Source organism: Pundamilia nyererei, unplaced genomic scaffold (genome assembly GCF_000239375.1).
Source record: "Pundamilia nyererei isolate P.nyererei 1_Seehausen unplaced genomic scaffold, PunNye1.0 scaffold00020, whole genome shotgun sequence".
Classification (NCBI taxonomy): Eukaryota; Metazoa; Chordata; class Actinopteri; order Cichliformes; family Cichlidae; genus Pundamilia; species Pundamilia nyererei.
The window spans coordinates 3964408-3989110 of record NW_005187421.1 but is presented as its reverse complement, the minus strand read 5'-3'; the positions used below and the strand labels follow the sequence as shown (position 1 = coordinate 3989110).

The 24703-nt window shown below is 41.0% G+C and overlaps 1 protein-coding gene across 1 annotated transcript in view; it reads right to left on the bottom strand.

Annotated features, from left to right (window-relative positions):
* The window catches only part of afg2a (AFG2 AAA ATPase homolog A), a 104267-nt gene that overhangs the window by 3130 nt on the left and 76434 nt on the right, over positions 1–24703 (bottom strand). Inside the window, exon 13 of the mRNA XM_013909150.1 lies at positions 16101–16265. Within this exon, the coding sequence (XP_013764604.1) occupies positions 16101–16265 (165 nt within the window). The remainder of the gene's footprint in view (positions 1–16100; positions 16266–24703) is intronic.

Sequence of the window (24703 nt, the reverse complement as noted above, 5' to 3'; positions counted from 1 at the left end):
TATTTTTAAAGATTTGCTCATTTTCAGCAGCAAGGCTTGATCAGTGGCTTGACTCTAGTCAGAATTAAAGTGAAACTTTATTATCAAAGTAAGCTACTTTCAGTTAGATTCATTTGTACTGCCAAAGACAGTCAGAATGTATTAAATGTAACAAAAACAGAGCAATAATGCAATAAAAATAACCAGTTAAACATCAAATACTCACATAGCCCACTGCAGAACAGTCACATCGGGTAAAAGATTTTAAATCACACATATTAATAATGTTGATAGACTAATCTATACTTTGTAGTCACATTCATTAGCAGCTCCCTACAGATTTCCTGGAGCACAAATTACTCAAAAATGACTCTTCTGGTGGTAAACATTTCCTGAATTTTCCAGAGAATTACTTTCACTGTTCTTGCAAGAGGCTAATCTGGTATCACATGAACTTACTATGTAGGTGCCTGCAGGGTAGGGTAATAGCGAGTGTTTAACATCTGAGCAAAATATGCTGTCCATTTGTATTCCTACATCCAGCCCCACCAACCAGGGTCAAGGAAAGTACCAGACACATTACCTACGTGAAAGCCGTTTTGAAACCAAGCTTTATGAATCTGTTCAAGAGTGTTAGGCTGCTATGCACAAACAAGAGGAAATTAAAGTTGCACAAAACGGAGTAAGGATGAAAGAACATGGAAAAATGGACAATAAAAATAAAATGTAAAAAAAAAAAATTAGTATAATTGAAGGTGGACATGTTAGACTTTAGCCAAGCTGGAAAACCTATGCTTGAAATCCCATCTGTATCCATGTCGCCACCATCGAAAATGTGCCGAATCCTTAAAACAGTCATTCCGCCTTAATAAAATGTCAGCTGTGCCTCTTTGACTGTAGAGCTTTAACATGGGTCGCTGGAAAAGTGATAGTCAATTGCAGCTCCTGCCACATCCTTGTTTCCACATAGTCCTCTAATGACAAGTTTCCTCTCGTGGTTCTAAGACCTCTTTAAAAACCCAAAGGTCACATGCTTCAACCTACAAACATTTATTTCTCAACACTACAATGTATGCAAGGACTGATAGTAGGTTTACTGAAAAGATGAGAGAATTTATCGTGATTTCTCAGAACTACTGTAAATTGCATGGCAAATTCAGTGATGAGAGTAGCGAGACAGAGCGGGTCAGGCTCCGATAATGACATGCTTTGTGGAGGCTGGCAGGCACATTTACTTCCACAGGCCTGTCGGTCATCTGATGCTGACAGGAAAAGTAATTTAGATCTTCTTTTGATCTTTAATTGAACATTTACGTCTTCAAAGAAAGAAAGAAAGTCAAAATGTGATTCTTGGTCAAAAACACTTAAAGTTTGATTTAATGTGGAACGTGAAAAATGTTCAAAACTTACACTCGGAAATTTATTACAAACATCATCTTAGAGGGGGCACATATCTGCAGACTGGAAAAATTATTCTTGAAAGAGCAGAAATAAACACATAGTTTGTTTTTCTTACTAAAAGTTCAAAAATGACATACTGCACTTAAAAATGTAAGAAAGATGAACACTATTGTCCACAGTACTGAAAGGTGGCCTATAATGCTCATTTCTAGCTCTCTCTATATTTTTTCATTTTTGGTCTCTAGTAGAATTATTTTTCATTATTCATGTTGGCCATGCTGAATATGAGGATCCATGACTAACTATAAGGGAAAGCACAACAGTTCTACTTTACATATACAAATAGAAAAAAGTGGGAGTAAGTACATTTGCAAGACAACTTATGTGAAACCACCCACTCTCCTTCGCTAATGATTCAGATTTTTCTTATAGCTGTGAGAGCTTTGTGGCTGATAGAAAATGAAAAGCCTATTTATTAGTTATTCATTTACATATTTTATACATGTTTCTTTATTATTAGTTAATATCGTTATGTTTCAAAATAGAGAGTATAGGAAAAAATTACTACAGGAAGAAATTGTAATAAATTTTGATTCAGTCTTGCGTTGTGACAGATAAAGCCAGAGGATTTTAGCCAGTGAAGCCATCTTAATGGGGTTACCAAATGAGGATGGGCACTTCCAGGGCTTACTTTTGCTCAAGGCTGCTAGCCACCTCTGGCCTCCTTGTGCGCTCAGTCATTAGGGTACCACAACATGAAACCCTGGATACAACAGCAGCCTTTATGCCCCACTGGTCACTGTACTGCACCTCCATTCCTAGCCACAACTACACCCTATATCATGCCGTTTCAGTGCACACTTTTAAAACATTGGATATATATATTGTATGTGGAGTGATATACTACGGCACATCCAGCACTGTATGTGAGGTCTTGTTGTCCTTGTAAGACAACGCAAAACTTTATTGACTTGCGAGAGGAAATTAAGCCGTTATAGCGGCAAATGGTAACAAGATACAGCAAAGAATAACAGAGTATAAATAAGAACACGGCAAAGCTCAGGTTAAACAAACACACCCGACACTTTTTAGCACTAGAACATGGCAGGAAACGCATATAAGTGGAATAAAAAAGTTATTTGAATATCAACATTTCCATGGAGATGGAAAACAGTAACCGTAATAATCAAAGCATACTGTGGTCATGGAAGAACTGGAAGTGAGACAGCACACAGATGGACGATACCGAAAAATTGAAGCGGTAAAATAAAGTTAAAGCTTACGCTGTTTAGACACTGTGGAAAAAGTGACTGCATGTCTATTGACACCTACGTGTCTAAGGAGCGCTATGAGCAGTGTACGGTGACTACACTGTACAGGTGCAATGTAAAGAAGAATACAAACCTCGTACAAAAAGTATAAAAAGATGTAAATTTGAATCTGAATGCTTAACATTCGAGTATGCGCACACCACAAATGGACTGTACACATACACATCCAAACATGCAAACGCCTACAAAACCACCAAAGCACACTGTGACATATATTCTACACGTACACAGCCAAAAAAAGAAAAAATCGGTAGTTTTCTCTGCAGTATTTCCCTGGTGGGGGTAAGAGGGGGGCGCGTGCCATGAGACAACCTGTTCAGCACGACAAAAATAAACCCTTCTCAAGGTGGAGGAGAGGGGGGGAAAAAGCTTGTGACTGCTGGCAGCACATACCAGCGTTCTCAGGTCAAATCTGTCTGGTGTACTTTTCGCTTCCTACTTCAACAAAAGCGCTCAGTGAGTGTATCAGACGGCCTTAATGAAGGGCTTGTTAGCCGGGCTACCGGCAGCAGATCCACTAGACCCGGAGTGTGTGTTTACTATCAATCGCCTTGTGTCTACAGCGGGCTACATCCAGTCCCCCCCCCCTCCTCTCTCCTGCCTCACCCGCCCGCCCTCCCTCACACACAAACGGCCACATTTACAGGAGCGAGCCCCGACAACTCCCCCTCCACCCCGCCTGCCACAAAACCTCTCCTCCATCACTCCACAAGTCCTGCACACATACACTGCAGTGCAGAGAGGCGCGGGCACACACCCTCTCTGAACACATTGCACTTTCCTGCACTGTGCAGGCATGTGAGCACACATATGCAACACACAGATAAGGTTTATGAGGTAAATATCGAAAAACGTACCCCAAAAAAAAGAAAAGCTACACATGCGTCCTCACATGCATGTTTAGACAGAAATGCATGTGCACATACACATACATGTATCCAGTACCTATACATATAGGTATTAACTTCATGCAAAGACCTACATTCTTGGTTACATAGTGTTTCGTAGAGCAAACATTTGCATGTTTGCTTAACAAACTGTTAAATGCTCATTTAACCTTCAGAAGTTGCAGCTAGAAGAAGCAGCTTATTCTTTTATCTTCATGACTTACTTATAGGTCATAACTGTAAAACAAGAATGCAGAACAGGCCACAAGTGCAAATTCTTAATAATCAATCCTATTGATAGGTTTGACTAATATTAGGACTGATGCAGAGCTGTCATACCTGATCAACATTTTATATATTTTTTTCTAAGTGAATACAAACAAATAGGGGGCAGTGATTATAATTAATGTATCTTTAGTTTTCTGCATTAATCAATTGCTCAATAAGATATCAGAAAAATAACTGCATTTGTTCATAAAAATTTTCCATGTTGATGTTTTTAGGCCCAAGTTGACATCCTGCGATATCAGTGTTGACTGCAGATTTTTGTGCTGTAACACAAGACAAAGGGAGTGGGGAGTAACTTACCTTGAAAATATACCCAATCTATAATTAAATATGAACAAAAAAGGAAGAAAAAAAATGTATAACTGGAGTTTAACTGAACTCATAAAACTTTGTTCACTCAGGAAGAAAACTAAACTAAACTTAGGCCCAAAGAGGAGCTCTTATTCAAAATAATCACCCCTAGCCCCACCACAGTATCATCCCCAACCCCTTTACTGGAAAAAAAAAAAAAGGGGGGGGGGGCTGCTGCATCCAATTTTCTTGGAGGAAATTAAATAATACATAAATCAAACGACGATGGGGGTGCAGAGCCCAAACTCTTAACCAGAAATAAAACATTTCATCCTCCAAAGAAGCAAAGAGGAAGTGTCTGCAGTGACATGCTTCTGCCAAGAGAAACAAGGCCTGACCACAACTCCATGTGAAACCTATTTAAGATTACAAGGCGAGAGTGAGAGAGGAGGTTAAAGAGAGGGAGGTGAGGTTAAGCATGGAAGGAGGAGAGTCACGTGGGGAAAAGGGAGGGGGCGGGGAGCGGTGGGGGGATGGAAACATGGCACATGATCATAAATAACAGAGCGGAGGTGTGTGAGCTGTGGATGAACGTGCACATGCTTGTGCTCTCAGCAGAGGAATTTAGATTCCATAGAAAACTCCGATGATGAAATTGAACTCGTGCGGGCTTTCCTCGCCATATGTTACGGCTAAGACAACAGACATCAAGGAAGATATTACATATGTATTCCAGCAGGCAATCAACTCCAATTTTATGCTTTAAAATATTGGTGTTTGTAAAGTATTAACATTTTTAGCCTAAAATCTGAATAATGCCACGATGTTCACACTGTGTGGAAGACAGAGTGGAACGTGGGACACTGTACTTCAGACTCTGGGTGGCACTTTTCAAATGTAGAGCCATCATTGTTTCCCTCTAGAGAAAGTCTGCAAAGTGTGTGCTTAATTCATTTTTTATAAGTTGTATTTTATTGCATATATTTTATTTGATTTTATTGCATCACTGCCTTCATTTCACTCCCTGTTCCTGTGTAGCCAGTCAAGACAATTCTAAATGTCTGATTTCTGACATGGTCAGACTTCTCCCCAGTATTGAACTTTACGTTATAGCTTATACTCCTTGGACCTGTAAGTGTAAGCCAGCTAACCACCACGGTGAAAGATTATGACTATTAAAGAGAGAGTAATGTAGTGTAAATAAAAGTAGAGCACATAAATTGAACAGATCAGTGGGGAAAAGTAGTTGCAACATGCCTTTCTTTCTTTCTTTTTATAAATTGTTGATTGCTGTAGTGTATATAACACAACCTGTAACATAGCCTTGAAATTAAAGAAGGATTAAATATATACCAGTACTCAAACTGATATTATGTTATTATTTATATGACAAATGAGTTTGTTTTTTTTTCTTGCTCTTTTGTACAGATTACAGATTAGTCCCGCTACCTCTGCTTGTTATCATATAGTGAAAATCGGATAGAGTGAAAGCTCTAATAGTCACTCTGTATTCACTATGCAAATAAAGAAACATTTTCTGAACACGTAGGAAATGTTTGTCATGAAAGTGGTGGTTTTTCCTCTGTTAGATGACTCACTGATAATATTAAGAAACCTCCTACAAAATCTACCAAATAACTTGCAGCTCAGGCGTTTCAGTGTTATCATATTAAGCCATTGTCCACTCTATGTTTTGGAACAACCCATGTGGGATAGCACCTGTGTTGGGGCTACACCCTGTTAAGGTGTTGTACGTGTGTGTGAGTGTGTGTGTGTGTGTGTAGGGTAGCATTGCTGGGCCTCGCCTTTAAGGGCACATTTGTCCTCACCCCTTAATCAGATGAATGAAAGCTTCGCATTCTCTGTGGACTTGGGAAGGCAAGGATGGCATATTTACCAAACACGCCCACAGTGAAGTGACCTGGAGACAGCTGTGATTGTGTACGTCTGTGCATGTGTGCGTGTGCATGTGTGGTGTGTATGCATTTTGTAATGCCAAGGCAGGTGAAACTCCAGATGTGTCATATGAGCATTTGTCTTTCCTATTTGCTTCATCTTTCACGAGATGCATACTACCTGCATATACACAGTGAATGTTCATGTTATAATAATTTGTTATAATATACAAATTTTCCACATGTGGGACTAATAAAGGTTATCTTATCTTATCTTATTAGTGGTATTACAACACTATACACATACATTGTATACAAGTTCTAAATTTTAAGGCTTCTGAATGTGCTATTTAATATAACTAAATTTGCAAATCATTACAATAAGTTAGACTGCAATTATTTAATTTCCAATAAATCTAGTTTTTAATTAAGGGACAGACTAAATAGGCTCTATAAGGGAGAGTTACCTGAGAAGCATAATATCCTGTCTCATGTTCATATACTAAATATGAAGTTACCGTGAGCAGCCGGCTAATTTAGTCTAGCATAGTGGGAGAAACCGCTAGCCTGGCTGTGTCCAAAGGCAACAAAATCTACCCACCACTGTAAAAATGACAAATACCTGTTTTACACAGGGTTAAGAGGCAGATTATTTCTTGGTCCTGATAATTTGCCAGACAACTGGACTCCAAAGAAAGAGAGTCTCCAGGAATTGAAACTGAATTAATGGTGTGTTCTTGTCACTGTCCATTTCCTTTTTGGCGTCCTCCTCTAGTTTTATTAGCTACTTTCAGGTAGGTAAGTGCACCCCTCTCCTCTCTTCTGTTTCTCCACAATTTACCATCTTCCTCTTCACGTGTCTCCTCTCTGTCCCTTTCTGTGTTCCTACTCTCTTGCTCAGTTTCTTTCTTTTTTGGCTTTTGCTACCCACGTTCTGTCTTCTTTCCTAGCCAAGGGAAACAGCATGTTGGGTAGGCTTAAGGGCTTATATTTCCCAGAAAAATTCAATTGGTGCTCACCATGTACTCAGACATAAACCACAGTGAAGGCTTTATATATAAAATGTAAAATCAGGGGCCAATTGGAGCCATTTCTCTCGCTGTGACATCTGGCCTTTTGCAGGCCACAGAAGCTGGCTGGCAGTAGCAGCGAGGGAAATGTTTTCTTTTTTAACCTTTCTAAAAACAACATGTTCACAATGTCAAGAGGTAACAGGCTTGCTGGGAAGGAGGTGAAGTGAGGTGTTTCACAGTCATGGAATTGCAGGGGTGTGAATGGCTTTTTCCTCGCAGCATTTGTTAAGCGCTTTCCATATCAACAAAGACTGCGTCTGAGTGACAGCGTGACTGTGTCGGCGGTCGGTCAGTCACACAGAAAATAAAACGCAGACACATGAATGCAGTCAAGACAAGAAGTTAGAGCATATTTCGGCAAATACCTGCCAACTTCAGACCAAGTCAGACGCACTTTCCACAAAAGCTGACAAGTTTATTTGATGATTGAAGATCTTTTTTCTTTTTTTCCATGGCTAATATCCGATTCATACATTGTGTAATGTCACTGTTATTCAAACAGCAACACGTTTTTGTTGATGCATTTTTTTTGCGCCTGTGTCCTTGGTGATAAAAATCTTTGCAACAACAAATACCAGGCCATAAATCAGACAGACAACACAGAGCCAGAGGAGGAACAGCCACAACCACAACAGGTGTTAAGAGGAAACCATTTGTCTTCCTGTGAGGGTGGTTTTACTATGTGTGTGTGCGTGTGTGTGTCTGTCACAATACAACAAGGCTGTACTTACAATCAATTTCTTTTTTTTTTGGCTTTTAATAGTCGCATTGCAGCTACTGCAGATACTGCTCGCCTGCTCAGGTTTCTATTTTTAATGAATAATTAAAAAAAATCAAAACTACTTTTATATATTACAGAAAAAACAAATCACTGCTTCATCAAACTACATCATAATACACTCTGACTCAGTTGACTGGGGTGTGCAAATGTGCTTAGCTATCTTGTAAAGGGGAGTATTAAGCTTTGCAGGCTGCCGTTGATCTGCCTTATTTGTATGTCCCGCATTGGAACAGACTTGCTCTTGCCAGTGTGGAAGAAGAAAAAAAAACATTAAGAAAACAATTGCGCCAGTGAGTTTGAATGGATGTCAGCCAAGCGTCCCAGACACCTGGGTTTGGACCAAACAGCTCTCCCCCTGTTGGAGCGAAAAGACCCACCGCTATGGAGGTCGCAGCCGGTCAAAGGCATCTGTGGCTGAACACAAAGATATTCTGATACGGCTGAGCGCTGCAGCTTGAAGTTTTATTAAAATGCCTGAACAACCGTCCCCCAACACACCCCCTTTTTTGGACATGAATGTTACAGGGCTGTGAGATCAGCAGGAGGGCACCCAGCAGGGTTGGTGCTGCCTATCACTTGTTGCCACCTCTACGTGATCTGCATCTAAATACTTTGAGCTGTATCCTTACTGTGATCATGCTGAGAAGTCTTGATATTTAGCTTTTTCTCAGCAACTTGTCAACATCTGCCAAATGCTCATTACTGCGGTGTTTTTATATTCCACTTCACGGAGGTCACTTTTCAATCAAGCACCACGGGGAGGTCTGTGACATCCAATGTTAATAGAGTACGAGCTGCGCACTCAGGGACTGTCATTACTCCTTTTAATGACTCAGTTCATTTCCTGTTTATTCAAAACACGTTGGAGAGAGAAAAACTTCAATACTGAGCATCTGTGGATTTTTCCAAGGAAAGAAGGCCTAAAAGCAAACTGAAATTTCCTATTTGCTCGGTTATTAGCAAAAAAACCCCATGTATTTTCAAATAAATTTAGTCAAAGGCTGCTCATGTTTTAGGTCCGTGGCCCTTTCTGCCTTCACTTGTCTGACGATGCAAAACAGTGACAATCTGCACTGAAGCTTCAGGGAGCCAAAGCTCTGTCATGGAACCCGTTTTTCTCGTCTGGTAATCACAATAGTTCAAGAGTTCATTGTGTTATCCATTTTCAGTTAAGGTGAGGGTTACTTAGCCCTAATCAATTATTCACTCAAGTCATGTATCAGACACATTTATGCAATTTGTTTTTTTTAGCAGAAGCAGTTAAAACCAGCTTATTCCTACAACTAGCTGTGCAAAACACTGAATCCCCTTATCCCCTCCTTCCAAGCCATGATTAGCTAGATTGTCATTTCTACCGAGGAAACAGGCTGGGGAAACATACCTATAACTGAAAAAAGTTCCTGTGGAGTTATGTTAGGTGTTACCCTAAATACCACTTACACATCAAGACTAATATGACATCTTCCTAAAAGACGGAGGAGAAAATGTTGATTTAATAAAGAACATTCAGAGCTTTGAATGCCTTTCAGACCCCACGCTACTTTTATAATGCTGAGGTCCAGGCTCTGGGGCCAATCGATAAATTATAGCGTTTGATTGTTTTTTTTAGTTTTCTGTCCAAGTTTTACTGCATTGTCCATCTGTTTGGGATCATAGTCATGCTGAAAAAAAGTTATTGCCATTCAGATGCCTAATGGTTTTGCATGGTGGATCAAAAGCTGAAGGTACTTTTCTGTGTACCATATTTTTCGGACCATAAGGTACCGGATTATAGGCACACTGTCAATGAACAGGTCTGTTTTCATACATAAGGCGAACCGGATTATAAGGCGCATTAAGCGAAACAAAACCGCCAGATAAGTCAATCTTTACTCAACTCGTTCTTCTTGCTTCCTGCACTTCCGTACCATTGATTTATTAACGCTGCATTCTCTCGCAGCTGCTCTATTCCTGCGTTGTTGCAGTATATTAATGACTAACCTCGTATTGTGGATGGATTATCTCAGTTGTTCTCCTGACTGAAGTTTGGTCTGTTTACAGCATCCTGCCATGTGACTGCATTTGTCCCTAACCATCGGGAGCCCTCACATTAACTTTTATTGAGTGAAAAAAAAAATTAGCATTCATCCTCCAGCTTCACTGTGTTTATGTTATAATCAAGTAGCAAACATATACCAGCTAGTGGAACTTCGGTAACCCTACAAAAGTCAGCTGTTTAGTTTTCTGTTTTCATTTATGTTGGAAGTGATAGGTATATCATGTTTAGGTGGAAACCAGCTAGCTAACTTCCTCTCAGTGATGCCGCAGTGTTTGTTTGACTTTGGGACCTGAACCAGATGGAGTTTTGGACCCAGATCACTCCGCGAGGCTCCTGACTATGGTAGCCATAATGCTATGACAATCCATCAAGCGGTGCAGCTTCGTAGCTTACCAAAGTTGTAATAAAACATTTTTTGAAAGATTTTTCAGCGTTGTGTACAAATCATTTCGAGGTCAGTAAGCACAACCAGAATTCATACATAAGGTGCACCGGATTATAAGCCGCACTGTCGATTTTTGGGAAAATTAAAGGATTTTAAGTGCGCCCTATAGTGCGGAAAATATGATAAATCCATCAATTCTGGCAATCTCTCCAACACCACTGTCCGAAACCACAAACCATGACAGAGACTCCACCATGTTCTACAGACAGCTTTTTTAATGCTTGTATGATTCATATGTCAGCGTTAAGTGGTTGATCGGGGGAAAAAATCATAAAACAAAAAAACAAGAAAAAAACCTGAAATTTTTACTGTTTTTAAACAAATGCAAAGAAAGAAAAACAAAACAACTTTTGCCCTGATGGCAAACACTCATTTTGGAACGAACATTGAAGGAAGAAGAAAAACAGCTGTGAAATTTGATATGGCTTCTTTTTCTTCTTCTTTTAAATTAAGGTACAAACAAGGCCTGGAACTGACTTGGTACATCTGACAGGGTGCAATAAATCCCCGGGGTCTTTTCCTGTCAGGACTTGATCAGAAAAGGAAAAAAAAATAGCATCACACTGTTTTTCAGAAGCAAGTTAAGCCCTTCTTCTCCTTCACGACAACACTCCGATTACAGTATCAAATGCTGCTTCTGTTTGGAGGAGCGATGGCAGAGGTGAGGAGGGAAAGCCAGAAGCAATTTTCTAGGATGAGTGTGAGTTAGAAGTGTGTTGAGGGGTGTTGAGGGTGGAAAGTTTAGTGGGAAGCTGAGGGTTGTGAAACCAGATGTCACTCCAGGCAGGTAGGAAGACAGGTGATTTTAACAAGCTTCTACGGCTGAGCAGACAACTACTGTGACCTCTTGAGTGACCTCCACACCTCCTCCTCTCGAGATCCTGCCTCCTCCTCCTCTCAGACAAGTTTGAAATCCCAAGAATGTAATTAAAGTCAAAGCTTCAAGTCGTCATACTGCCATCCCTGAGGACTGAATTGTACTGAATTCATCCATTTGTGCATTATTTCAAGTTCTATGTGAACCATATTTGATACGATAATATATATAGTAAAATATTCACTATAAAATTCCAGTTTTAGTGGCTTAATGACTGAAGAAATTGGACAACAATCAGGTGACCTGTGAACTCTGAACCAGATGGGTGAACATATACAAGAGTTCACCAGTCTGAAACATACTGGATACTTAAACATGTGGTTTTTTCCCCCTTTTAGTTAAATAAACCCCATCAACACCAACATTTATTTAACGAATTACATTTTACTGATAGAAAATGTCTCAGCATGTCATCCATTCTTTTGAATGAAACTGAACTTTGCAAGGCCAGTGCTGCTGAAGAGTGAACCATTTTGGACTAGCATTCAGCCGTAACCAAAGCGCCATGATGACACCTCTATACGACCAGTAGACAGAGGGAGTGTGAGCTGAGCATGCACTCTAAGGAAGTGCGAACAGTCAGAAGGGAGAAAAAGCAGCGACAGTGTGTATGGAAACTAAAAGTGGACTCTGCTTAGTTGCCTCTAGCTTCAGTAATTATCTTGCTGTTGATTTATGAGGTTCCAATTTGTCCATTTTGGTCCCTGCCAGCATGAGCTCGATGCATTGCTGACCAGTGCTGTGGCTCACCAGGCTGCTTGCAGCATTGCCAGCAAGCATACCAGTCATTCAGTCACATGGAGACGGAAAGGTATTGCTACCCATAGAGTTGTAAAAGTTTGACCGGACTAGATGTGTGGTAGATTATTACAATGCTGGCTGAAAAACATACAAAAATATGTTTTCCATATTTCCACTGATTTAATTTAATGTTTGAAAGCAACACAAACATATCTGCTGCTTTGTCATTGCTTTGTCTGAAAGTAAGAGTGTTTGGACGTGCCTGAAAACCATCAAATAGTTCAGTAAGTTTTATGTTAAGCATGCGTTCAAGACATTTGTTCAAAAAAAGTCAATTCTAATAATGTTTCTAACCATGTGCAAAAATGTCCTGCCTCATATAAACAAAAGTTTTTTTTTTTAATGTTTATTTAAAGTTGGTTTTCTGTCAGGGGGAGGTTTATTCTTGTATGTTGAACAAATTGGATAAAAATAAAAAAGTTAATAAATTGTAAACAAGAAGTGGTTGTGAGCGCTTGTGTCCTGGTTGATTACTCTCCCCACTTCTTTTTGACAGCAAAGGTCCTTGAGCTATCAACAACGCAGACGGATCGAGTTTACTGTAAACTGTGGTGGATGTTGCCATTCTGAAGCATTTTAGGATTTATGGAAGAATAGTATGCAGGTGAAAAATCTTTTTTTAAGAGTCCTTCAGCATAAAGGCTGTGTGACCTTTTTGCACAAATGTTTTATTAATGTTCCTGTTCATTTGGGGAGCTAGTCACGTTGTCAGCAATCGACATATGTGTATACAGTATATCATTTACCTTTAGATGTGCTGTATTTCTTCACTGAAGCTTTGAAGCTTTTTCTTTCTAAACACACATCTTCAGTGCTGTGATGTGTTATCTGTATCCTGTTTCCTCACAAACTTCCCCTCAGTGATCAGGGGAGTCTAAAGTTTCATTTAATTTAATATGATCTATAGGACAGGTACGTAAAATAAAATGCAATGGTACAACAATGGTGAGACTTGGTTTTTTCCACCTATGAACTCTTATCAGCTTGACTGTGGCATGCCTTTGAATTTTTGTGTGGTTTCAAGAGCTCAGTGGCAAGTGACTGCAAACCTCCATTCCACAGATGAGACACTATACCAGAAACCCCGGTGTTAAACACAACACCTGATAGTAAGGGATTGGTTTCCTAACTGCATACCTCCTCCAGGTGTACGCCTGCTTTAGGCTGATTTTTAGGGTGGGGGCTGACAAGTTGGGAAGGAGGGTAGATGAGGAGTCTCTACTATAACCTCCTACTGCATATAGGGATGTCAAAAGTAAAAGACAGTTGAAAGAATAGTAAGGAAAGAGTGGGGTGAAAACAAAACAAAAAGGGCCGACTTGAACCCATCCCTAGCAACAGCCTTCAGCATATGGACCACCTGCTTAACCAGGTGAGGTGCACTGACTGCGTATTTGCGTGCTTGGTTAGTGAAATCATCTCAAGTCATATAAACGTTTTATCCTAAAAAAATTAAGAAATGTTCTTTGTCCTGTGTAGGTGTGGTCAGCGGAGTTTTGATTGGCAGAATGAACACAAGCAATCGGCGCAAATGTATATTTGTTTTAAACTTCAGAGCGAAGTAAAAAATGGCCTCTTCAGCCAACTGTCTAAAAACAAAAGATAATCAGCATACATCAATTAAACAATGAGAAAAACAGCAGGCCTCACATCTGATAGGAGATGAAAACGTTTGGTCGTTTTTGCTTGTGAAATGACTCACTTCATAATATTTATCACTGCTCTACAATCCAGATCAAGGGTTGGGCAAAGCCTGAGGAGTCTTGGTTCATATGACATGTTGTGCAAGCGTAGTGGAAATCAAATGTTGTTTGCAAATGCTCCACATAGCGAAACTGACAGGCCGAATGAGATAATTGTTTAAATGTGGGAATAATAGAATCCATCCATCCGTTTTCTGCTTCTTATCAAAGTCCAGGTCACTGGGGCAACAGTCCCTGGACCTCCCTCTTCACAGCCACTTTCTCCAACTTGTCAGACAAGAGATGTGCTTTCTCCACCGTGTCCTGGGTCTGCTACAGGGTGTCCTCCCAGTCGGACATAACTGAAACACCTTACCTAGGAAATGCCAGAACCATGTTTGATGTGGAGAAGCAGAACCCCGAGAACGAGAAAGGATGAAGCCCTTGGTCAAAGGCTGAGTTGAGACACCCAAATTTCTGCTACCCGTGTCTGTGATCTCAATCTTTTGGTCACTACCCACAGCTTGTGGCTTTAGATGAAGATGGGAACAATGATCGGATAGTAAACTGACTGCTTCACTTTTTAAAAAGCGCTTTATGAATATTTAATTGGGTGCTTGAATTAGAAAGTACTGAAACTGAGTAGAAAGAGTATAAGCATAGCTCCATTCACTGCAACAGTCTGGTAAAACATCCAGATTACTGCAGACACTGCACCAATTCATCTGTCAATTTTCTACTTTTTCTTCGACCAGAGACTTGAACTCCACTTCACTTCCAGTTACTCATTCCCATCCCGTTGTAGACACACCACCCTTTTCCATCAGAGAACCATGGCCTCAGGATTGAAGAGCTATTTCTTGTCCCAGCCATTTCACACTTCACTGCAAACCACCTGATTGTAAGCTAGAGGTTGTTGCTCAATTAAGGCAACAGAAGCACATGATCCACAAAAGTCTGACACGAAATCCTCAGTCCACGAGACACACAATAAACTTATGAACAGAACTGGTGGCAATGGGCAGCCCTGGCTGTGTTTAACACCCACTGGGAATGATAACCATGCTCTTACAGTGGCTGGAAAGTGATGACCAAACAATCCCAACTCCAATCACCATTCTGCTAAAGCAGGGATAACCGAGCACCTTTTAAGACAGTTTCTCCTGAAAGGCTTGTTTGCTCTTGTGCGTGGTTGTTAATGTGTACTAGCAGTTTATGGAGTGAAGTGGGTGTTGTTTGAGCCATACACTGAAACCCTGAAGTTCTTAGACATTACCTGACTGAGATGCATTCAGAAAGAATGTCTGACTCAGTTGGTTTTGACATTAGCTGGTCTTTAATCTACCAGCTTTTTTGTGATGTTAGATTGTTTATGGCAAAGATGATTACACAGTGGATTTGTCCGGCCTTTGACATGCACTTTCCAAAGTGCACAGTGGGTAACTGCGACGTCTAGACCTGATTCTCCTCATATTGTCTTGACTTCATGTGTGAAATGAGCTTTAGCATACTGGAAACTTCATTTGCATGCATCTCAAATTATAGCTAAAGAAAAATTGCACGTAATAACACAGAGTGGTATTAAGTGACAAACATTTTATTTCCTATCACGTCTATAACTTTTCAAGCTGAATTAAAGCAAAGTTTTACAATTAAGATTAAGATCTATAAACAGTATAAATTTGAAGGTCAAGAAAAAACAGGGATTTTTTAAAAAAATATCAAAAACTAGATCTTACATAGGAAACAGTTTATTTTGGCCAAATTGTGATGCACTGGTTTCACAATTTCTCAGAACTTGTGAGTTACTTGTGCCATGGAGAACAGCAGCAATTTCTCTGCTCGAGACAATGTGAATCACGCGGGAGACAAATGCAGGGAGACAAATCTGTTACACAAAGAACTGTTTGTACGATTTCTCCCGGTCTGCTTTGAGATCACGAGGGTGCTCTGTGACACAGTACAGACACGATGCAGACATCACAGAAAAGCACAGTAACATCTTTCTGCAATTCTGGCTACACTCACAATTTTTTATTACGTGCCAGAAGTAGTAAGAATGGTGTTGCAAAACAGCAATAAAGCATCGATTTCTAAGTCAAAGTTATTCTTTTAGTGGATCGAGTCTGACATGTGGTAGAGAGATGCAGATATCCAAACAATACAACCTGCTGGGTAACTGCATAATTTTTTTTGTGTGTCCCAATTGTCAATTTTGGTAACTGGTAATTTCAAGAATTTTTGTGCGTTTGCAAAAGACATATTGTCCCCAACCAAAGAAGACCATAGTTGTGATTTTATGTGCATGCAAAAGATATTCCTAAAGCTCACCTCAGCTCCGGAATAATTGTTGGTCCGAGTCACCAGGTGGTCAAGAGACACATTTTCAGCGACAGGCATATTACGAAACTGCAGAGAAAATATTTCCTTTCGAGTACGCGCATCTGGAAGCGGCACGTAGACAATTCGGTCGAGGCGACCTGGACGCATCAGAGCCTGTGGGACAGAAAAAAGACAGACAGCATCTGTTTTAAGGTCATATTTCAAAAATTGCGACACATAAAGGGTTTTAAAAATGTTTTCAGCATTATTGCTTTATTTCAGTGTTTCCTTTGTACATTGCCATTCTTATGTCACAAAAATACTGTCATGACACTATGTTTCTGACCTTTGACCTTATTGCTGGTTGCTTGTTAAGCTGTGAAAAAATAGTTCAGTCCACTCCTGAAATAATTGTACACCTATTTAAACAGGACTATAAAGAAAATGCCTGATATACAAACTGTGAAATTTGAGATTTCTACTTCTGGCGTCAGCGTGGAGACAATCTCCCCGTTAGCTGATAAACCTTCCACTTCCTACAGATCACATCTCTGTGACCCCAAAACAGTCCTTGAGTACCCAAAGCTGCCGCTGTCCCGCTTGTCAGACGTCATTAAGTGGCAGGCGCCTCTCAAACTCAGACAAGCAGACAGACTGACAAACATGTCCTGCCTCCATCTGCTGTCCTCAGCCAGGCCGTGACAAGCTGCAGTGTGGTAACCCATTTGACAAGCCAACTAGCTGAGGAGCAGTGGGTTTGGGAAAATAAATGAGCACAGTGTGAACTGGCATTTATTGGTAGCAATGGAATGAACTATAAACAGAAAACGAACATCAACTGAAACTCAAAGTTTCTTTGTTGCTATTCTCCTAAGAGTCAGTAAGTCCTGAAGGCCCTGGCTCTGAGCCAGACAGGCCACAGCGGCTCCACAGGCCAGACTCTGGCCTGTGGAGCCGAGACAGGAGATACTCACAGATGCAAGCCATACAGGAGGCCATGTCAGGAGTGATCAGTGAAGGTTGGAGGGACTGGACAAGCAGCCTTTGAACTGTTAGATACTGCGCTTCTACCTCTGCAACTCTCCTCTTTTACTTGCAAAGAATATGAGCATCTACTGTACGTCATGTCATCCTGTATGTTTGAGTAGGAGAACAGAACAATCAGCACATGCTACGAGTTCAGCTAACTAGTGCATAAGCACTCTGTGAATCTGGGTTTTAATAAGGTTGATATTTAACTCACTTAACAAGCAGAAATGCCAAACATCTGCAAAACCTATATTCCATAATTTAAAAAAAAGGGAACTCTAGGTGCATAGAATTTTCCAGCTTAAAAAAATGTAAGCAAAAAAAAATCTTTTCTGCGTTTCATTTGAAGACCACCTGCTCGATAAGTGTCTTGGAGGAAATTTCAGGTTTGGAGTTTTGTTTTACGGTTTGCTATATTTCCCCTCTGGATAGCAAATTCCAGTTTACTGGGGTGATGGATAGTATCCCAGCCTTTTATCTACTGGTTTTCCTGTACATGTGTATGGAACATGAGAGGACAGAAACCGGAGACGAATGTTAGTAGCTACCTTTACGTATCCACAACAGAGTAATGGGTGACAAAGGAGCCGTGGCTCATGACAGCAAACGTTCTTGCTTTTCAGGTCTCTCGACTCTTACGCTTGATTACAGAAAGGTGGGTGGCTATCTGTGACGGTAGTCTAACAAAATGGATAGAGAGGAATAACACCACCCTCAATCGAAGCAGGAAAGGGGTGGCTGCTGCGGTGACATGCTGGGAGATAGATGGACGGGTGGCTGGAGGGCTGCAGTATTAAATCAAAGATGTAAGGGCTTAAGGCCTAATAAGGTGCATCTGGCAAAGCAATTATAAAACAACACCTGTGGGATCAGGTTTGTTATTATGTTTCTTCCTGTGGGTTAACATATATTGTTGGTACAAAACTGTGCTCGAGGCGTGAGGTGATTGTAGTGGGAACTTTAATCTGTGATTGTTTGTCACAGCAAGTCAAGCCCGTTGCAGCACAGTATGTTGCATTATGCAGAGGACGTGCCAGGGACACTTCCTGAGTTGCTCTCCCTGGAAGTATCGGGCGGCTGCATGCCAACACAAACCTGCTGACCCCGGACTAAATAACTCAGTCACTCCCACACACGCTGACAAACACATTCGCATATGCAAGCATGCATGTAAGCACACATATATTCCAATAAACTCTCCTTGGACGGATCGTTTTAATTTCCGATCCATTTTCCTAGTGCAAAAACACCACTTTGCACTTTATCAGCTATTAATTCTCTCCGCACACATAATGGAGAAGTGCCTGTAGCTTCCAGGCACTCAGGCTCCGAGCGTTCCAAGACGCTCCCGAAAAGCAGAGCCGACCCTCAGCTTTGAGACTGCTAAACTCATCTGACTGCCCTGGAGGGAAAGAAAGGCTTTTTTTCTTTCCTCCCAGCAAGAGCAGGGGGCCCATCCATCACTTAACAAGATATACTTCCTGTTCTCAAGGATCCGGGGGAGGTGGTGGTGGTGTGGAGGGAATAAGAGGAGGAGGAGGTAAGGAGGGGGGACCCCAAAAGACAAATACTTGGCTTGGCATGTCGGGCAAGCGTTGACGGGCTCTTTTCGTAACGGCATCATTCCACCTGAAGTCTTGGCTCCGTTGGCAGAAGGCAAGAAAAAAAGGAGTCAGGCGAGGAGATGAGAGAGGAGAGGACAAAACCAGCCAGACCAGGGCACTCACACAAACCACTTGAAAGGACAGCAGGACCAAAGCCCTGCAAACAAACACAGATAAGTGGTGTGGGAGACAGCAAACCACCACAGACAAAACCCAGTTGCATAAATTCCCTGCTGTTCTAACATGAGTCTGCATGACGGATTGCATCCACCTTGTTGCACCACTGACATGATAGGCATCATTACACACGAGCCATTAGTAATTAGAAATGCCCCTAGGTAAAAAATACCAACCACCTTTAAGTCAACACAGAACCATTTATATACCACTGAATCTAGCAGAGTGTGCACTGTGGACTTAACCCCAGCAAAATGTATGTTGCAACGCTGAGAAAGTTTGGAAAAACATGTGGATCAGTGAAGCTGATTAAAAAGCAAACCAAAAAAAGACAGAGAGAGACAAGAGAGAGAAAAAACTCATCCATGCTTTCTGCGCCAAGTTTCACTGCCGATAACAACAGTAATCATTCCAAGGCATTGCAATCCTCCACATGAAGTGATTACCCCCTAATGACAGACAACTTCCTATCTGCGAAGGCCGGTACCTCTCCTTAACCAATGAGGAATGCTGGGAATCTTTTCCTTAGAGCGTTGTTCCTAAGCACATTCTTGGCCAGCTTCAATCTGACCCGCTCTGAGCTACGTCTACAAACTGTTTACAAACGGACGCCCCCGCAATTCAGGTGTCTTATTCTTAGATAGAAACTTAGACTTGGTGCGACTAAATCAAGATCAAGATCTGCTTTGTTACTCACGACGCCTTCAGATCAAATGAAAAACGAAATGAAACACTGGGTTTATGAAACTGAACATGATGACTAAGTTCTTCCCTGCACATCTGGTGCTATCTCTGTTTTTCCAATAAGCTGTTTTCAGTGGCACTTTTTAAAATGTACAGCATGATAGCAGGCTGTCTGCATGAATGAGAGGTTTGCCTGAGGAGACATGAGTTGACTTTGTTGCCTGCCAGAAGGCATTTGCTGTATGTGGCTTCCTAACCTGTCAGTCTGCAATCCTTAGAGGCCTTGGTGAGTCATACTGACTCGGAGATGGGCCACCCTGGATTTATTCCGAGCACACACAAAACAGAAAATGCAGAAAGCACGATGGGAACACAGAGCTCACAGAAAGGTCAGCATTCAGACGCAGTAATCTTAGATACAATGCACTAGCCGAATACCAGTAAATGTTACAGACTGTCAGGTGTCACTGGTATTCTTAAAGGCAAGATTGCTGTTATATCTGTGAAAGTAACACAAAATTGGGAAGATGAAGATTTTTTGCAACAGCTGTGATTCAGTGGATGTCCTCTTTCAGAAAAATCTGGTTTACAAAGTCCCAGCTCAGGAGCAATTTCCACAAAAACACAAATCCAGAGCCAGTTTGTTTCTTTCACAGTTTTCAAGGGAGCTTCCTTTTACAGATGAGAGACCTACTGAGCCTCACATCGATTGTGCAACATGCATGAGTGGAAGACTGCGTGGCATCTGTGTCACTTCCGTGAAATGTGTTATGTTCTGATCCTTCCACAACATGCCAATCATTAATCAAAGTGCCTTACCTTTCACTTGCTAAAGTGCAAAAAGGGAAGGAATTCAGTCAGTCACACCTGGGTGTGTGGCATGTCACATGCAGCAGCAAGTCATTAAAAACACTGCACCAGTGTTTTGTGGACTGTACTATGCGCAAAAATCAGGCACCTATAACCTTAACGTACTGCAATGATTGCTAGAAGAGTTATAGTTATTTTATGGATATACATTTCCGTTGTTCAATTTATGGGAGAAGGAACGACTTCCTCTCATATTTCTACCACAAAGTGAACCTGACTTGGATTTTTTAACCACCTGGATTCAACATATTCCTTGTTGTTCCCACTAAACTCTTGCAGAGAGTGGCCTCATTGTATAAAAACCTCTACAAGTATGTGAAAATACCCTTGAGCTTTATTTCGTCACTCTGATTTATGTCAGAGTACAAAACAAGCTATCAGCCGGTTCTGTTTTTCAAATCCTTCAAATCACGCAAATCCGATTTGCATCTACAGAACATTTTGCCCAAGCTTCCTTTCACAAAGGTGACATAATTCTGATCGAGGTCACGCTGTCTTCAGAGAGACACTGGACCTTCTTTATGTCAGTCTTGATTTCGACGTGAGAGAGGATCAGAGAGAACTGGAGCGGAGGGAAAGAGAGAGTAAATCAAGGAGAGAGGGGAGGGGACAGCAGAGCAGAGAGGGATGAGAATGACAGAGGAAGAAAGTAAGTATGCGGTGAGAGGTGGAGAGAGAGGAGTTGGCAACCGCTCAAAAACATGAGAGGCTTTCACTCTGGATTTTGCCCTTGAGTCAAACTTGCATCCGGCAGGCGAGGCCACCGTGTCCAAGAACCAAATAACTCTGCCGCTGTTAACCCCCGCTGTCTCACATACTCGTGCACAGCCAAGAGGAAGTAAAGATTTAGAATTTTAAAATAAAGTATAAACCATTTGAGCAAGTAATATTTTCTTTTAGAGAATAAAAAAAAATCATTTTTTATTACGGAAAAAGAAAGCCGTTCGGGACAAAAGACACTTTTTTGAAATATTTAAAGCATTTGACTCCAAAATACTGTATGAACTATAAACTTTTACTCTTAGGGCCGCACAGCATAATAAATCAAGACATTTTCATCAAAGATAACATTTATGACTTTTTATGCCACCAAATGGAAGTCATTACTTCCGTTTCTATAGCAGAAACTCATCTAATTTTACAATATTTGTATATAAAATCAGTGGTGGTTGCACCTTACCGGTTGACAGAAATAACACACTGTGCCTACAAGTGTGTAAATGGTGTATAGAATGTGTTCCTTCACAAAAGATCGTGGGTTGGGTTCCAATAACACTCACTAATCTGGGGTTTTGTTAAAAGCCTCAATGACTGTTTGAATGCTTGCATTTCTTGTCCTAAAGCACAGCTTTTTTAGAAATGCCCCAGAGCGCTCAGATTTCAGGAAATTAAATTAGTTTGCTGTTATCATCATAAAAAATGACCCAAATTTTCCTTAACACACAGGCAGATGGTGTTTTTTCTAGAGTGTTGTGATTTTAGATTTTTATTTTCTTTTTTAAATTTGTAAACCAAGCAGGAGGCTCAAAACCTAGAAACAGTGCAGTCATGTGCATGCACAGTGTAACTGGGCAAATAATTATTACAGAATTAGATATCCCACCTCTTTTACCTTTTATGTGCGTTGTGTAAGCAGGTAAAAGGGCCACGATCAGGGAAGGAAGGGGGTAAAGAAGTAGCAGCAGCTGTGTTGTTGCTTCCTTTGGGTTTAGAGGGTGGGGATGGGGGGTGGTGTCAGCCTTACACCCCTACAGCTGTCCTGGAGGTCCACGATTGTGTTGAAACTACACAAAATGGCCAGCCCTCACACCTCAATGAAAATAACACTCTTTTTGGAAGGAGTAGGTAGGCAAAGTAAGTGCATGTATGTGTGTGCGTCTGTGTGAATGAGTGGAGGTGGGGGCAGTAATTGTCAAGCAGAAAAAAAAGTGAAGAAAAGCAGAGGAAATAAGACCATGACCATGTTGAAAAGTCGGCTCATTGGAGCCCAAAATAAAAACGCAGTAAAGCGCCTGCCATAAAACACATGTATGTTTGCTTTACAAAGAGGCGTTTCCTGTGAGCTGTCCACAGTTCACAGTTCAGTTCTATGCAGCCTTGCCTTTGGTGTAAACTCATCAGGGTCTGGTTTCCATAATGTGTGAGCACCCTCCAAACTCCCTGGTCCAGTAGCTGCCTCAAACAAATCAGCAGCCACAGCCAATGAGCAATGTTTCCCTACAGACACTTTTTCTGGCGTAATCCATTTGTCTCAATCGTGACTTTGAGCTTGCAAGTGCTACTGTCACCCTCTGGTAGACTGCTGGTATTCTTGTAGAACACATGCTTGTGTGTCCATGCGCGTATGGAGAAGGGCCATCCAACAGACACAGCCAACAACAACAACTTAAACCTGCTGATTGCAGCACCACTATAAAATCTGAAACTGTGCCATCGCCCCAAGTTAGCCATATATAAAAAGGTAAATCACTGAAAAGCAAATACAACACATTCAGTAAAGAATTTGTGCAGTCTTCATAGTAAGACTGAAGTGATTATTTGATGGAGACATTTATCCACTCATCGTGCAAATAAAGACTCACTTTAATGTCATAGATTAAGAAGATTTTCTTTCTCACATTTCACATCCACTCACTGTGTGTTTATACATCACTCTGCATTTAATTACGAATTACTATTAATCTCTGGCTCTCTTTCACAGCATATCTTTTGTCCCGTCTCCCTCCCTTCACCCTCAACTGGTCACTGCATGCCTGCCTCTCCATCAGCCTGGATCTGCCTGAGGTTTCTACCTGTTAAAAGGGAGTTTTTCCTTCCCACTATCGCCAAAGTGCTTGCTCAGAAGGGGGTCATCTGATTGATGAGATTTCTCTATAATATTGCAGGTGCAGGGTGTTTACCTAACAATATCAAGTGCCCTGAGGCGACTGTTGTTGTGATTTGGTGCTATATAAATAAAACTGAACTGAATTAAAATTAAAGGCAGTCAAGAACGGCAGATGCAAAGATGTTTCACAGAATTTCCTATTAAAACTAAAACATATCTATAAAGAATTTCATGAGCTGCTTAAATATCCTCTACAGAGGTTAAGTATGTGGCTGAGGATAAAAACATCTTATTGCACCCCCTACCTAAATACACGCATGTAGAAACATGCATCTGTAGAAAAACTCCATCTGCAGCATGCAGCAACACTTACACACCTCACACATCCCCATCCTGCACACATACACGGAGGCCCCACTTGCGCGGAGAGACAGACTGCAGGTGCCAGGCCCACCTCAGGGTCCCTGCCGGGCTCTCGTTAGGCCTGGTGCCATTCAGGCGGCTCCTAACACGCAACCCTGAGTGCTTTGTGTTTCTCTGACAGCCCCTGTCGTCCTCTGGATGTAGTGGTGAAAAAAAAGGAAAAGAGGAAAACTTCAGAGATTAGTGCTTTGAAGAACTTGACAGAGAGTCACTGTATGGCCTTGTACAGTTTTAAAGGAGTATGACAGTTTTGTTTGACTCATTTGCAACAAAAAATATCATGGTCTCTAACATTACTGTTATTTACACATTTTTTTCAAAGAATGGCATATATATCACTCCCAAAAGAATTAACATTTACTTGTCGGGGTATAAAGTTGCTTTAGATAAGAAAGAAAATGACCACTGATATTCCATTGTGTCTTTTTAATGCTTAACATTCACACAGTTGCATGCAACCTTCTTTGGAGCCCTTTTAGGAATTTTACATTGGTTACGCTGCCGATTTTTCACAGCAAAAAGGGGCTTACCGGTAATAGAAAAAAAGCAACAAAACAAAGAATATCTGTAACACCAAATTGTATTTATTATTAGAAATGTAAACTCTTCTGGTGTTAAAAACAGTCCCTCTTTATTATCAAGTTAAACCAAACCAGAACCCTAATCCTAAATGGGTCATTGGTACATGATAGGAATTCAAGGCTTTTCAAATAAGATTATAAATGATCCAAAAGAAGACTTAGACAAAAAAAAAACTTTGAAGAAAGAAATCATGTTTTCATAAACATCAGTACCAGCATCACCAGCTTCACACTTAATACCACGATCATAGTTATTTCCACCTCCATCATCTCTATCGCCCCAATCACCCACAACCTCATGAGTCCCTGCAAGGGAAGAGATAGCTTCTCCCACAACAACCTGTTTGCAACTGCACTCTATGCTTAAAAACAAAAGGCTTTATACTCCTTTATAAGTGTGCACGCACGAGCTCACAA